Source organism: Anthonomus grandis, chromosome 4, assembly GCF_022605725.1.
Source record: "Anthonomus grandis grandis chromosome 4, icAntGran1.3, whole genome shotgun sequence".
NCBI classification, from domain to species: Eukaryota; Metazoa; Arthropoda; class Insecta; order Coleoptera; family Curculionidae; genus Anthonomus; species Anthonomus grandis.
Window position 1 is genome coordinate 14,674,909 of NC_065549.1, and position 17,740 is coordinate 14,692,648.

A 17,740-nucleotide genomic window follows, 5' to 3' on the forward strand; every position below is an offset into this window, starting at 1 on the left:
TGGTGAACTATGGTGCGCAAGTGAGATTGGCAATGTTAAATTTTGATCGCAGATCCTACATGATATGTTCTTGTTTTGAACATAAAGTGTGACTATATGACACTTGAGATAGGCGACTATAGAGGCTTCCTAACCCATAGACCTTCTTTACTAAACAAGAAGCCTATCGGCTAAGAAGGTGAGCGCTAATTTTGTACTAAATAGTATAAAGATTCTAGAGGAACTGATGAAGGAGGGCTGCAGGGTTCAGCGCCTGACCACTCAGATATTACTGAATGTTAAACTAGAATCCGATAAACTGCCTGGTAGGTCCTGAGCCTGTAATCAGCATAGCAAATATGTATGGCTGTTGCATTACTAAAGAGGACAGTTCAGAGATAGATGGAAGCACCTGATACGAGAGAGCCTAAGGCATGCATAGCTGGGCCATCTACCTATTTTGCCAGACCATAACCATTGACTCCCAACTGTCCATTCAATTTAAATTTAAGAGAGATGATGAATTCCGTCCCAATTAATAGGATTCTCTTTAAGTAGCAATTGGGTTTCAGTATTAAAATGGAACATGTGAAATTTGTTTTTTTGAAAGCTTAAGGTATATAGATTTCATCATAGGGGCTGTCAAAAAATTATTAAGATGTTTTTTAATAGGATTCCATTCCCCTTGTATAAGATTTTGAAGAAACATCTCGTCTACATAGTCTGATTTTAATCTGTGTTACCTTTGTTACAAAATTGGTGTCAGTGTATATTGGTCAATGCTTAGCTATGCAATTTTATCACTGGTTATAATCATGTAATATATGGTTTATTTAGTCGGTATACTTGTGCACGAAAAACAATAATTATATTAAATATACAGAATGTTCTACATCTACATTACAATATTTCCACTTTCAGGCTAATAACAACTTAGATGTCGTTGTTTTAACGTTACTACATAATGCGATATGTAGCATATATAGTAAAAATTGGCAGTCAACAGGGATGACAATTAAAGCTTTAATAATGCAACTTAATTATGCGTAATACGAAAATGGTTTGAACAGTAGAAATTAATTTATCTCATGGAAGGAACTTTCAGTAAATTGAAATAGATAAAATATTCGTCATTGATAATCAAACACTTTTGGTCAAAATACTTCTTTAGAGAATCTTTCTATTTTTTCACATTCCTCAACATATTTAACATTTATATCTTCATCATCAAGCTCTGCGCAGTCAAATGCTGAGCAATTAAACAGAGATTTCTACTATGTTTACCCTGTAATATTATCTGTTGTTTGTTCGTTAAAATTTCGTTAAAATATTGGAATATTTTTCTTACGTAAGATTCTTCTGCCCCCTGCGTAAAATTTTGTAACATAGGTCAGACTTTCCATCTCCCCTAAATATAATAACTTTTTTTATAATTTATGAATGCATTCATTTAACAATTCATTACTTTTCGTCATGATGAGTAATTCATAAATATATTTGAGACGCTGATTTCTGATATAATAAGTAACAATAACATTTTGGAGGTTATATCTAGATTTTTTGCTGACGACATATTTGTTGTCTGACAAACTAGTAATGGAGATATAAATATAGACTTGCATTTCATAAAAACCTGGCGCATCTGTTCTTTAACTTTAAGTGCTGACTAATGTCTTCCCATGTGATGATTATATTTTTATGAAAATAATTAATGACATATTTAAGCAATTTTTTCCTTGCAATGAAATACGAAGTAAAGGTGGTCAAAGTTTAAAAGCTTCCTTCGAAAAGTTTTACCTTGATTAATATGCCTTAAGAGTAATCTCAGATCATTATGAAATTACTACGAGTTTTTCTCTTGCTTTAGTTGTCTGTTTTATTTTAATTAAGAATTTTGGTTTTAATTGTATACAGTTACAACTATAAGAATAAAACTGGATTTCATATTTTTTTCTTTCCACTACATGTATAGATTAATAAGTTTTATATTTTACAACAGACATTATAACCATTTAATTCCAATATACCTAGAAACTAAATCACTTTGTAAGTCATCTTAAAACAAGTAAACTTAACAAAATATACGAACGAATGCAATGGTGCATCCGGATCCAAATTTACTGATTCTCTGGCACTGCAGACATCGGGTACAGTAGAAAACGCATTTCTACCACCACCCCACCGATCACCATCCAGAGATCCCAGGAAGTGGTACCGGTTATACCTACGAGGTCTTCCGATAGCAGTCAGAGAGCGTCTAGTCTTAATTCTATTTCCAGTTCTGAAGCATCCTCGTAAGTAGATATGAACCGAGATACGTGTAACCGTGTGATGGGTATGATGGCTGACGTGTTGCATTCATTATTATACTCTTATTCCTTTGTATTATATTTTTCTTCTTAGCGTTTATTTTATTTGTTTGTGAGTTTGGGTTTGAGGATGATTTGTTGTTGTTTTTTTTTGAATATATTGCTGTAAATAGTGTTTTGTCAAGTTTTTACTTGTATATAATTGGAAATTATGTATATTTTATGTAAATGTAACAGTTTTTTGTAAAATTTTTCAGAAAAATAGATCTCCTTAATATATTTTTTGAGTAGGTAAGTAAAATACTATAGTATATTTTTACTACGTTTTTCTGCTACTTAATGGAGAAATAATTTCTGTTTTTTTTAACTTTTATAACTTTTTAACAAATTTTTTTAGCTGTTTTTTATCAATACTTTTTTTAAACATAAAAGGAAAGTATGTTAAAAAGTCCTAAGAAGCATTTATTTCAATTTCTTCCTATGCAAGTTGATTCAAAAATGCTACAACATTTTTGGAAAAAAATCCTTAAAAAACCCGTGGAAGTTTTTTTTCACCTTTTTTCTTAGGCTTTATGGTGTTAAAAGCAATTTGGAACACTTTGTATTAATTTATTTGTTTATCCCTATAAGCAAAATGCATTGAGAAATTTAAAAAAAAAATTAAATACTGGATTTAAAAAATTTATCGAACCTTAACCATGGGTTTTATTAAAAAAAAGGGCTAATAGTGTTTGAAATTAAATATATCAGTAGACTTTTTAAATGCTAGCATTAATGAATACTTTTATTTTAAAAGAAATAGGCCCTGAAGAAAAGTTTAATATAAAGTCAAAACCTAGACAAATTTTGTTTTCAAAAGAATTGTACTTATAGTGCTAAAGGACATTGCCTTTTATTTAATCATATAAATAAATAATTTAGTTTGGTAATAAATTAAAAATGTTAAACATTTGCTTGAATTTAGCTTTTGGTAAAAATGTACATGTTTGGTCATAACTTATGTCTCAGGATACCAAAATTTATGTCCAGTCAACGATTATGTACCTGATTTTAAAGAATTGTTATGTGTCAATTATTCTACATGTACTATGGTACTATTTTAGATACTTTACATAGTGGATCTTTAGAGTCTTTCAACTTTTAATAAAATCTGAATATATGCGATTATTTTAAGTATTCTCGGAAAGTGATCAGCAATTTGCATGTACCTGCCACATTTATTACCTAACATAAATGTCATATTCTATAACTGCCGATTCTATGTTAAAATCCCCTCTCCATAAACGTGTTAAACTACTTGAATGTCCTTTTCCTATTTTGTGAATTTGTGATTAATGAATAATAAATATATGAAAATGTTGATAGAGCAATTATCTGAATAATTTAAATACAGTTGTAAAAAGTCAAGAGTTACATAATAAATAAATACACTTTCATTCTTATAATTTTTTTTTATGATTTTATAATGAAATTCTTGTGAGATAAATCTTTATACAAAAAAAAACTTATGTTTTTTTTTCTTTTAAATAAAAAATAGAAATAAAAAAATCTATAAGATATGATAAAAAGATAATTTTTAAAAATTAAAACTATTAAAGCACTAACATATATTTAGTATTAGTTTTCTTTGTTTTATAAAAAAAAAATATTTTACTTTTTAAACAGGTCTTAGAAATATATTTAGAAGTTTTGTTACTACATTTTAACGTTTCGCTAATGATTTCCGTCATCTTCAGGGCGACAATAAAATTATAAATGTTTTGTAAGCCATTGAAGATCAAATTTTATCGAAGAACGTCATTAATATAATTTTTTTAATTAGAAAATACAAAAATTAAATATTGGGAAATTTAAATTGTTGTGAAATATATTACAATATATTTTATGTTTGTTTTAATTTTAAATTTAATGTTGACTGTAGTTTTATGGTAAATATTGATTATTAATTGCTTACAAAACAATTTTTATTTAATGTAGCCCTGAAGTTGGCAGAAGTTAGTTTTAAAACTGAAAAATGCTATCTACAAAACTAGAATAGAAAAATTAGAATAACAAAGTTTCTGTTTAAATTATAATTATTAGACAAAAAAATCGGAAAAAAAAATTATAGATTTTTAAAAGTATTTTCTTCTCATATGGACATAGCATTAATACAAGTTATGATTTTTGTCTTTTTTTATACATTCTTTATGCTTGTAAATCAAATTGAATTCCTAAAAAATAAATATAAAATTAATTATTAATATAAAAAGTAGTAAAATATATACAGGGTTTTATAAATTCAAGGTATTCGAACTTCTATTTTAGAAATCTAAAAATAGTTCATTTTAAGCAAACTTGCACAGTTTTGTTAATAATAGGCCATTAGAAAATATAAGTTTATTATCCAGAAATACTCAAATTTTAAGAAATCTTTTTTCTGGTTGTATTTAGAAGCCGATTTTAAAATAAATTGTATATTTTTCTTTATTATGTTTGCTTTATTTACCGACAAAATATTATTAGTTGTTTGCCTATATGTGTAATAAAATATATTCTGTGGAATTCTCAGATGTTAGTATTAACTAAAATTTGTTTAAAAATAAATAAGTAAGGATATGATACAAAGTCAAAATGTTGGCATAATTCAATTTTAGAGGAATTATATTTAAAGTGCTAAACAACATTGCCTTTCATCTATTCATATAATAGTATAATTTAAAGTTTGGCATTTAATCCATATTAAATAAAAGATTCTTAAATATATAATCCATACATTGAAAACACTATCCACATATAATTTTAATTAAAATTAAGTTAACTAGGACTCTTAGCTTCTTATTGACCTTAAGAATTAATTAGAATACAAATGAATAAAATTAGAAAAAAAACTATGTCACCTAACAGATCATATTAGTTTTCAAAATTTTAGACATAGCTTGATATTTATTTAATATTCTTTTAACTCTTTAATTATTTCAACATTTCATTATGATTCTAAAGTATATGTGAACAATTTAGGATTATTCAGGAAATGACTTGTATCAACAATGTTGAATATTGCTGTAATTTTCATTTTCTAACATAAATGTCATATTCTATCATTGCCGGTTCTATTTTAAAATGCCATAAACGTGTTAAACTACGTCCGTCTATCCAAACTACGGGCAGTAGGATTAATGAATATCAAATGTATAATAATGCTGATAAAGCAATTATCTGAAAAACTCATAAAATTTAATTTTGAGTTAGGGTGAATATGAAAGATAAGTTTCGATAAAAATGAAAAGAATTTTTGAAGGAGTTATAAAAAATCATGAATTACATAATGAACCAATAGACTTTCTTTCATTATCTTTATTTCCTGATTTTTTTAATTTTGAAATTACTGTTTAATAATTCTTTTTATAAAATATCTATTTTATGTTTTTCCTTAAAATAAAAAGCAAATTTAAAAATTATATATTTGAAAAAATATTTAATTTTCAAAAATTTTATAAAAAGATCACCTTTTAACATTAAAACTTTTAAAGTACTAACATATATTCTGGATTTGTCTTATAAAATATATTTCATTAAAAAATTTTTTTTTAATTTTAAAGTAACCTGTAAAGATCTTATTTATATAAGGTGTATTAGAAGTAATGGTACAAAAGGGTGTAACTCCCTAGCATCGCATTTTCCAAGAAAACATTCCAGAAAAAAGTTGTTTAATTTTAACTTATAAATTCATTCAGTGGTGACATTATACTTGGCCCCAAAATAATTTTTTAAGGTTATTTCAAAGTCAACTTTTGTTTTTCAAATGGAAAGAGAGGGGGTTCTCTTTCTAGAATAGGAAAGCGTCGAAAATTCTACCTACCGGTAGCGTTGTAAAATTTTTTGGGTACGGTTACTTTTGTTAGACCCTGTATAATATATTTAAAAATCTTCTTGATATATAGGCCAACGTTTCGCCAATAATCGCAGCTATATTCACGGCCACAATAAAATTAAATTGTTTTTTAGGTGATTGAAAATAATTTTATATTCAAATACTACATTAAAGTTATTTTTAAATTAAACAAGATAAATATTTAAAAAATCAATTGTTATTTGTTATAATATTTTATTTCTGTTTTAATTTTTTAATTTATTATAACAACTGTAATGCAGTTTTATGGTAAATATTGATTTTTAATAGCTTATAAATAATTTTTTAGCTTTGCCCAGCCCTTGGCACAAATAGCAGACTTGTACTAACAAAATTCTAAAATAGCAAAGTTTTTTTTTTAAATTACACTTATTAGATCAAAAATTCAAATAAAAAGTCAAAAATTTATTTACTTTTTTGCTACAGAATTTAAACTTTTAAAATTATTTTTTTTTTATGGACTTTATGGCATTAACATATTATTATGTAATAATTTTCTTTTTTATAAATTTTATACATTTGTCTAATACTATATACCAATAAAGTGCGATTTTTTAAATAAATTAAAAAATAATTGATAACGTAAACATTATTTTAAAATATAGACGGATATATAAATCAAGGGAACTAATGGAATCCCGATTTTACAGATTTAAAAATGGTTAAATTGAAGCAAGAGTTTTTTATTAATAAACCATTAGAAAAATATAGATTTGTTATTCGGAGAACCTTTTTCCTGATTTTATATCATAAACCAATTTTTAAAATAAAGTACATATTTTAAATTTTCCCTCAATAATTCCAGATATACAATTTGATTATTTGTCATTTGACTTAGTGGTATAACTAATTTTTTTCTTATGGAGGTTTTATGGGAATTACTTAACATATGTAACAAAAATATAAGTGATTTTGCTGATGCATCACTAAAATGGCTATTAAAGAGACTAATTAAAGCTGAGTTAATCAAATATAATGCTCACATAAAAATAAGTTAATTATGGTACCCTTCGCATTGAAAATGTAACGTATTTTTTAAATATATTTTTTAAGACATTGATAATTATTACAACTATATCAAAGACAAAAGTAAAATTAAAATAAATAACTAAACAAATTAGTAAAACTTATTATGGCTATATATAAACGCAAAAAAATATGTCCTCTAAAATAAAAATAACGTTAAATGTGTAATTATATATATCATATATTATTAAGCTTATTTTATTGGCAAGTGAATCTATTGAATTTCAGTAGTCAAAATAATGTAATTATTGATTTATAGACTGCTTTGAAAATTATTTTGGTTCTTTTAAAAAAAAAGGAATTTTTATTCCTGGACTGCCTGTAAGAAACAAAATAATTTGTCTGTTATTGGCAAGTGAATATCTTGGGGTCCTAGTAGACAAAATATTGCATTTATTGATTTATAGTCTAAAGTCTGTTTTAGTCTTTGTTAAAGAAATTACTAAAATCCAATCACTAAAAATTCAGAAATTGGAATTTTTATTCAAGGAATGCCTGTAAAACAAAATTAATTTGCCTTTTGAGCAGTAAGTGAATATATTGTGTCCTTATTAAAAAAAAAATATTTCCTATACAATACTGTTTTCTTACAGGGAAAATATTACAAGGACAACGCGTAACGTGCAATGTTTTTTAAGATCGATTTTAAAATATATCACGGTAAATTAAAAAAATATTTGAATGTTAAGTTCTTGAGAACTTATTACTAACTATTTTTTTATCTCCTAAAGTTGGCCTTGAATTTAATAATAGCTGTAAATTACAATTATATTACAGGAAGAGATCTATTTTTTCCATGTAATGTTATTTAATATAAATAAATTAAAATGTATTAGTATAGGCTATCGTTACAACAAATCTACCCCAATGCTCTACGGCATGTATGTATGCAACCGTTTTGAAAGTTTACATAAATGCTCCTGCTTAACTTTGGTCAAATGGCGTTTTCTTTCTGCAAGTGTTGGGTATGTACTTTTAAAATGAGGCATGAGTTGTTACACTACACACCACCACTACATTTACTTATGATAAACTACAGAATAAAATACTATACATTATATTAAATTACATAATAAAATACTATAAATACATTATTTTTTGCATGGTAAATAGGTAGGTTTTTTAAAATTTAGGCACCTATTTGAGCACGTATTATTGACACAAAACTCACAATGTGATACTGATTCTCACAAATAATAGTAGTCTTAGTTTTTTTTGGCCCGGTTTTACCTATCTGTCTCTCTCTATGTACATTTCTCTGTGTTTGCTCTTTTATGACTATTTTTAAGCCTACTTTTTCTAACCTATAAGATTTGATCCTATGTATATACATTTAATAGTGATCTTCAGTATTCAATTCGTTTTGTAGATAAAATCTAAATTTGTAAATATCTTATTTCTATAAGCCCCAACCCAGTGAATTTATTACATAAAGTTACCAAATTTTAGATGCCCAATTTACTAATAAAGAAATTATATATTTTTGTACTTAATGAGTAATGAAAAAATCATTTTAACCTGTACAATTTGGATATTTTTCCAAAAGAAGTAAGTCTCTTTTATTTCTGTATACTAATACCATCCTGAAATAAAATCTAGGTGGTCACCCTCCTTAAGGTTAACCGGCGAAGGCCAGTTGGCCGAGTTCATCGAAGGCCTTGGCCCCGGCCAGTTGGTCGGTCGTCAAGTGCTCGGCGCACCCTCTTTGGGCGACATTCAACTGTCGCTTTGCCACCAAAGAGGCGTGCTGGAGGTCGAGATAATACGAGCGAGAGGCCTCCAAGCGAGGCCTGGGAGTAAAATATTACCTGGTAAGTCGTAATTGTTACTCAACCTTAAGTTCATTTTACCTTTCTAAGTCCGCTGCAAAAGATGGTAATCCAAAGAGTTGCTATCAAATATCACAAACGTCAAAGAAGCTTACTGGCAAAAGGCTGAGAAGTCATCAAATCGATTGGAGTCTTAAGAGAGAGGTTTTTGCTCTATCCTGGAATAATGGTTTATATACAGGGTGGTCGTAAAGTAAGGAAAAACTTGCATCTTGCATGTGGTATACCTATGTGGTCATCCACAAGTTGATGAAAATAAGCAGTTAGAAGTTTTATTGGCGGTTCAAGATAATCAGCATGTAGTATTACCTGCCTGGATACTGGCAAAGGATATGAAGACACTTTTTGCTTCAATGGTAGCGTAAATAGCAAGAACTATCGATACTGGATATAATGGATATCCGATGTAAATCCACACTGGATATGGAAAAGACATATGTACAGGACACACAATTCAATGGAAAAATAAACGTGTGGGCTGGCGTTATTTGTGACATTATTAGAGAGGAATAGAGAGATACTTGAGTTTTCTAGAAGTAAAACTTATTCAGGGTCTAGCCATCCTTTTTCCCAGGATAGAACGTCCGGATTTTCCACACTACAACATCTGATTCCAACAAGATGGCTCCCTTCATTTTGCTGTGGAAGTTAGAGCTTATTGGCACGACACTTTCCCAAACAAGTGGATTGGAAGGAGCGGTGTTATTGAATGGCAACCAATATCACCTGATCTAACATCACAAGACTTTTTTTTGATTAGGATACCTTAAAGGAGAGGTATTTAAAAGCCAAATAAGAGAGATATTTTAAAACCGGCAAATCTAGATGATTTAAAGCAAGGCATTCATCAATAAATACGTCGAATAACGCCCGAAATGGTTTGAAATGTGCAGCAGGAATATGTAGAATATAAGAATATGAGAAAATAACTCAAAATGCTTGGACTTAGGTATATGGCATATGCTATATGAAAAATGTTTATAATTGTAAGAGCAATCCAAAAATGCAATAAAAGAATTTAATGCAATTAAAAAAAAATTATACTAAAGCTTTTTGGAGGCACCCTGTATATTTTTTTCGCAAAATATGCCTCGAAAAAAAATAAAATCGACGGGTCCCACCGATAATTTTTTTTTTTTTACGAGATATTGAATTATTTCCTTACTTTACGATCAACTTGTACAATAAACATATTATTGCAACGTAATTCAAGAACACACTCTTTTCTGGAACATACTTCAGTAATATACTCTTATGTCAAGAACATTAAAATGTCACGAAACGCGGTCCCTTTCAAAGACCCATGAAAGAACTTAAAAATGCTTAGAATTTTTTACCTTGTTTTTGCCGATGGAGACCAATAATTTCAAAAGAATACCGACAAACAAAGCAAGCAAGTCTACAAATTCTAGAAAATTAAAACTACTTGGTTTTACTAAGGAGAGTTACTAAGAAGTTTTTATAAAATGAATTACCAAAAATGAACCACGTGAAAGCCATATGTGAAAGTAATAAGCTAAACGTAGAAAAAACCCTAAGTAAATTTAGCTAATCAACTTAAACTACACGCTAAGAACAAAGCAGTACAACAACTATGAGAATAAATAACGTATTGACATAACACTACTTCCCTTTCAAGTTTGATTCCGATTAATTAACACCTCCATAGCTATCTCCTTCTGAAGTGGATTATATAACTCTGGACTAAGACTCTGTAACTGTTTAACACAAGTACTAAAGCAGGTAGAATTCGCCTTTATGTCAAAACGTGATTCTAATACTTTCTGGGCGAAGTTTATCCCGTGTTACTTTATGGACCATTTGCAAACTCTCTTGTAGATAGTCGACGTACTCCTGAAGGGTTCCAGCCTTGTCGAGTCTCCCAGTAATAATGTTCAGAAATAAATAAAGTTCATCACCAAAGACAACTTTTGTTGGGCTTTTTCCAGTAGCCTCGTGGATAGAAGAACAATATGCCACTAATGGTTGTATACATATAACTCAGTTGGTTTGCTTAGAGTTTATTACAATTCTCAAATAGGTTTCAAACGTGGGAATAAATTTTCCAACCATTCCATCAGACTGAGGGTGTAGGAAGATTGTGCGGGTCTTATTGATTCCCAGCAACTGACCTACTTGTTGCAATACTTGTGAGTTAAAGTTCCTTCCTTGATCTTAATGAATCTTTTTGGGGACATCAAATTGAGATTGACGAAACAGTGGGCTGCCAAGGCAGTTGTGCATATAGGTCTCCTGATGGACCCGTCATGCCCTCTGATCAAATTGAGATATCCAGTTTTGGAATCATAGTTCACCTACTGTTCTTGGTTAGTTTGTAATAGGATAAATCTCGGGCCATTTACTTAAGTAATTGATAGCAACAGGGGCATATCGATTTCCAAAGCTGCTAGTAGCAAAAGTCCTGGTACATCTATGGTAATTCGTTCAAAGGGTCCACCAACAAGATACGGCATAATTTTTCCTTTAGTCCGGATTTTTGAGCTCTTGTCTGATGAACATTGCTCACACTGTCGACAAGAGCATTCAATTCTCCTGGATAGTCCCTCGGAGCCTTGAGGGACAATCCAGCGGAGTCCCTCAGAGCTCCGTCCTCGGCTATTTCCTGTTCCTGGCTTACAGGTGTGATTTACTTTCAGAACTAAAATGTTGGGTATCAATGTTTGCTGACGACACAAAAATATATGCAGTTCCCCTAACTTCCCATCAACAGTTGCAAACCGATCTGGACACTATTTGAAAGTGGTGCAATGGAATGATTACTTGCTCTTAATGCGGCTAAGTGTGTGGTGTTTCATTTAGGAAAAAATAATCCCCAGCTATCCTACCAAATAAATAACATTGAACTTAAAAAAGTGGAATCTTATTGTGATCTCGGAATAATAGTAACTAAGGATCTCTCTTGGTCGTAGCATATTGCCTCAATTGTGAAACGTGCAAATTCTATGTTGTATTTGCCACAAAAAGCTTTTGTTGAAATTCCATTTCACAATTTTATGTTGCTTAAGTTGTATACCATGTTTGTCCGGCCTATTATTGAATATGCAGGTCCCGTCTGATGCGCGACAAAAATTTACTTGAATTGTTGCAGCGATGCGCTACACGATCTACGTATGGTTTGCATATGCCGAGACCTATGTACTTACAGCGAAAGACTTTCAAATCCAAACTTGCTAACTTTTAATATACGACAGCTTCGTGGTGATTTAATTTTTACGTTCAGAATCCTTAATAATTATTTGGACTGTGATCTAAACGAACTATTTGAAAGAAATCGGGACTTCGCGGTTACACTTTGAAACTAAAAAAACATATGCATAAAACAAAAACCATGTCAAATGTTCTTGACTAATAGAGTGTTCGATGTTTGGAATTGTTTACCCGTAGATATCATAACTGCTCCTTTTGTAAACTGTTTTAAAAATCGTCTGGATAAATCGGACATGTCTAGTGTTTCAATTTGGAACCTGACATTTAAGGATTTATTAAAATATATTGTAATGTTGACTTAGTTCATAGAACTATACAGAATGTAAATTCTTGGCTTTTATCTAATAAAATAATAATAAAAATAATAATAACATCTTCATGACTGTTTAGCCAGTACAACTATATTCTCATTTTTGTCAAGGACTTACTAACTCCAAAATATCCTCCGCCAACTTCTAAAATCCGTTTTCGAGAAGGACTATCTGATAAGTCTTTTCTTTTCTATCTACGCTTTCCTCCTTTCATCCTCTTTTTAATAATCCATCTTCTATATCCATAAATTCCATTGAGCCAAGTGAGCGTTTTAGTTTTGGAAATATCTTTCTATTCTGGCTCTGAAATTTTTGAAGACTTTAGTTCATAAATAAGGCTTAATAGTGGGTCATCACACTAATTTTAAATTACACTAGTTGCGTCTCACTTTTCAGGACAGTTAAGGTCTATAAGCAAATATTTCTGAATGGTGTTTCAATTACTTTTTATAACAATGTCGACACGCTTCAATTCAAGGTTTTTTTGAATAAAGCATCGGCGTTTTGGTGATATTTGCCTTTCCTGTATTCTATTATGAAGTGATACTTTTGTAGTCATTGAAGCCACCTTGCAATTTATCCTCTAGGATTTTTGACCTTTTTGTGGCCCTTAGGCTTCTTCATAGTCTGCTGTTTAACTAAATAGCCTCTTAGAGTTAAACAAATACCTCCTGGATATTATTTAACGTATCTTCAAATCTTTCTAATATGTATTGACATCATCGAAATAAACTAAGCATAATTCCCAAGTCATTTCAAGTATCCAAGTTTTCATAAGCCTTTTAAAAGTTGGTGGAGCATTACAATCAAACATTTTGACTATAAACTGTCAAAATCCTGGTCCGGTCAAGAATGTAGTCTTTTCGTTATCTACTGGATGTATTTTTACCTGCCAATATCCACATTTTCAAATCCAGCGTTAAAAATAATTGTGAACCTATTAGCGTGTCGAGGGTGTCGTCAATTCATGGTAGTTTCTTGGTAATGTGATTCAATCGACGATAGTCCACCAATCACAGAATCACAGAATCTGGTAGATTTGTCCTTTTTTGTGTCCTCATTTCTTTCTAAGCATTAAATAACCTTTACCTTGTTTAGCTATCGGAATCCTTCGAGATACTTGTTTTACCTGCGATCACACAGGGTTATTTAAAATTGAATGCATTATTTGCAACAAGATTTTAAGGGCGTATTAACCAGCCAAAACTAAGACTTCATATAAACGTATGTCCTAACTTGCTTTTTTTTCTAGATACAGAATGTAAAACTTTTTTAATAAAATTGGTTTTTTATCAATTATTCAAAATCCTTTCAGCCGATTTAATTAAAATTTGGTAGGCTTATTTTTCATCATAAAGGCCCTTCTTTAGTGGGAATAAAATAAATTTATTAATTTCAGTGGCGTTTCAGGGGGCTACTTATAGGTAGTACTTGATACTTATAGGTAAAATTATGGTACGCCACCACTTTTTTTGACAATTTCAATTTTTTTTAGATATTTTTCCAGGAAAAAAATCCAAATCTGTGTCTGGTCCTATTAAAACAATTAATAAATTCGAAAAAAAATCAATTATTAAGATTTATTATATTTCTTTTCAGAATTTAACTTAGCCTAAGTAACAGATACATACAAAAGCAAATTTTCATAACAAAAAAAAAATATTAAAAAACTTTTTTACTCTGTATCTAGAAAACGAAACAAGTTAGGACATACGTTTTTTTTAAAAAAAAACTTCTTATTTTTGTCTGGTAAATACTCCCTTAAAATCTTTACACTCAATTTTGAATCATCCTGTATATTGATTCGATTCTGCACCAAATCATTGTACTTCCTAGGTCATTCAAGCATTTAATCTAAAACTTAATTCAATTCAAGCATTCAATTTAAAAGTTAATCAAAAAGGTAATTCAATCATCAAGCTTTAAGGAAAAAGGCGTCTTAATTTTCTTTAAAAAGACTTCGCAGCTTAATACTTTTATCCCAGATCAAATTGACAGAAGATGTTTCAAAAAAGTTTGGGAACATATAGGAATAGGCCTGCTTGAATGACGAATTTTATGAGCATTTTTCATGACTACGACTTTTTTAAAGTTGTTGTTTTGAGTGTTGATCATATCCTTTCAAATTACTATCACAGTAGATTCTATCTGGGTGAATAATGTCTTTGTTAAAAGAATTTTTTGACCATATACTTTACAGTTTTCCAGGAGCTCAATCAAAACAGTTTTTCTATCATTTCTCTCAGTTGTGATATTAACCACCACTTTCAATTAGCTAGTATAGTAATATCATGAGATAATGTAACGACTCGGGTATTTTTATTATTTTCATGTATGTTGCATAAAGCCTTCTTTAGTTTTTGTCATCAATATGCGGTTTTATACATCCACTTTAAACTGCTGAGCATTCATAATACGTAATTCTAATATAACGGTATCCATAATTTCTGCTACTAATACTTGCTTTTGGAATGTTATTTAGCCAATATTTGGGATTGTTTTTCCATTTGCTGATATAAGAAGTAAAAATTCGAAGTTTTTTAAAGGCTTGGGACATTGACTTATTATTCAATTCCAACAATGGAATGGCCTCTTACTCAAGGTTCTTCAGGCGGTCCTTGAGGTTGCTCACCAAAGTTCTGATTTAACTTATCGAGGTCTGCCTTCTTGTTGCCTAAAAAGCTGCTTCATATTCCTGTCCATTAGGGAAAGCTTCTGAAATAATTTTATGGCGATTCATCCTTAGAGCATAGTTAGTATCTGGATCTCAAAACCCGTCAATAAAATAATTTATAAAAACTTATTCCTAACTCCAGGGGCGGTAGGGTAAGCCAGATTTATTATTTAAGCAACATCGGCCTCAAACTGTTGGACTAGTGGTCGTCTCCTAGATTATTGATGTGATACATTTGTTGTAGATCGGCTTCGCCGTATCTTATTTCTAAGGTCGTCAAAACGACTGATCCTCAGACGGCACCATACTTATATATAATATTTATATAGCTTCATTAAACATAATATTTATATAGCTTCTTTTCTTAGGCATAGCTTAAGATAGATCTCAAAGTTGTAAATTTCGTTCTTCCTATTGTCGGTCTTATTCCTCTTGTTCTTCTTTGTTTTTTTATTAGGTTCTTCTGCCTATTTTTTAAGATCTGCTTTTTAGTTCAGCAAGTCTTCTCTCATGGCCTTCATCAGGGTTTCTTGTTTTCTATCTTGCTTTTTATTTTCTTCCTTTAGACTGTCTCGAATAGTTTTGATCAGGTCTTGATGTTTCTTGTCTTCTTGTTTTATCTTGTTATATGTAGTTAATATTATTGATGGTTAATCTTAACTTTGGCAAGACGCTTTTTGAAATTAACATAATTTAGCATCATTTAATTGTAACTGTAAATCATCTGCCGTGTCAGCTAAGATCACAGTGTCATCAGCGTGTCTGATAATATTGATAGGAATGCCGTTCACTTTAATTCCTAAAGTGCTTGTCAGAAGTGGTTCCTAAAATGCTCTTTCTATGTACAAATTGAACAGCATTGCTGACAAAATAGATCCTTGTCTTACTCCTGTTTTAATTGGAAATAAAGTTATTCTACGTCCACACGGAGAAGCACTCCTTGGATTTTCTCGCACCTTGCAATTCCTGCGTTCTTCCATAATTTCTTGGATTGCTTTTATCATTCACTGCTCTTTGGGAACTCTTCTACGACCTCTTTACTTAAAATCATTACGATCTCGTTATAAATATATTCCTGTTATTTTAATTTGACTTTTGGATCTTTGAGTGCTTTAATATTTGACACTTTTTGTCAGGTTTCTTATTAATTTTTGCTAACTTTATTCGAGTTATAGAACACACATCTACTCCAGGTAATGCGGTAGTGTTATCAATGCTGTTTCTAAATTGTCTATTTATCATTATATAATGAATATCCGTTTAAAGTCAATCTGGTTACGTACAATGTGATGGTTAGAATTTATTTTTTTCTAATAAGATAGTATTGAAAATGGCTTATGTAATGTTGTACCCTTCTAAAATTGGTGAGAAAGGAGTTTCAGCTCTAAACTTTAGTCATTTTACATAGCATTTTAAAGTCATGACAACACATTTTCACAAAAATTGAAAATTTTTGCTTAATATATTGGTGTATAATCTAGTCCTTCTTTTTTTAGCTCCTTATGTAAAAGTCTACCTCGTTTGCGGAAAGAAGTGCTATGCGAAAGCGAAGACGCAACAGGCCAGAAGAACGTTGGATCCCTTATACCAAAAACAAGTTACCTTTAAAGAAAACTTTACAAATTGTATACTACAGGTGGGTAATAACTTAAGCATTCCTGATTGTGTTAATAGAGAAGGATATAAATGCTCTATTATATATAGCATATCTAGAATTATATTTACAAATTTGAAATTTTCGCTAACAGTATAATTACATAGTAAAAAATTCGGGAAAAATGCCTAAAAAGAGACCTTTCCATTTCTTTTGTGTTGTCTTAAAAACTCTTAAGTTATAAATAAAAATATATAAAAAATATAATAAAAATAAAAATTTTATATATAAAAAACTTATTTGGATAATTTACATTAGAACTTAATACTCAAAATGCTGCCTACACTCTTGACTAACATAATATGAATCGGTTTCAGGGAAAATTTTAAAAAAATTACTGTATTTATAGTAATAGTAAAAAGTATATTTATTAGTAAAAAATTTTTGATTAAATATATCATCATTATTTTAGTTATTTTTAGCATTTATGAACATATATTAGGTTAATATTATATTGCTACATTTATTTTTTTTTGGTTTTAACTTAGTGTCAAATATAATAATAAAATATAAGATGCATATCTTAATTAATATTAATAATACGGAATTAATTATTTTCAATGCATTGTTTATTTGTAATACACTTTTCTTTTTTTGTCGATAAATAAAGTAAGGTATTGTTGAAAATTATTCTTATATTTTATAGAATATTCTATCACAGATTAGTAATTAAAATTAGTAATTAAATACTTAAATCTGAGATCTGTCCTATGAATTAAAACTGTTTTAACATACAAAATTGTTCATATATGTTTTGAATATTTATATTTGCTTGCAAACAAGCAATGTAAAAACAGTTTAAAAAGCAATATATTTAGATCTACTGTAGGCAATAATA

At 29.5% G+C, this 17,740-nt stretch overlaps 1 protein-coding gene across 4 annotated transcripts in view; it reads left to right on the forward strand.

Moving 5' to 3' along the window:
- Nucleotides 1-17,740, forward strand: part of LOC126735089 (regulating synaptic membrane exocytosis protein 2) — a 222,973-nt gene that overhangs the window by 190,676 nt on the left and 14,557 nt on the right. For 3 of the 4 annotated variants that reach the window (XM_050438987.1, XM_050438990.1, XM_050438991.1), the window contains 3 exons: nucleotides 2,120-2,273; nucleotides 8,806-9,017; nucleotides 16,745-16,884. In XM_050438987.1, coding sequence (XP_050294944.1) covers nucleotides 2,120-2,273; nucleotides 8,806-9,017; nucleotides 16,745-16,884 — 506 coding nt within the window. The remainder of the gene's footprint in view (nucleotides 1-2,119; nucleotides 2,274-8,805; nucleotides 9,018-16,744; nucleotides 16,885-17,740) is intronic. The other variant, XM_050438989.1, reaches the window with a different exon arrangement.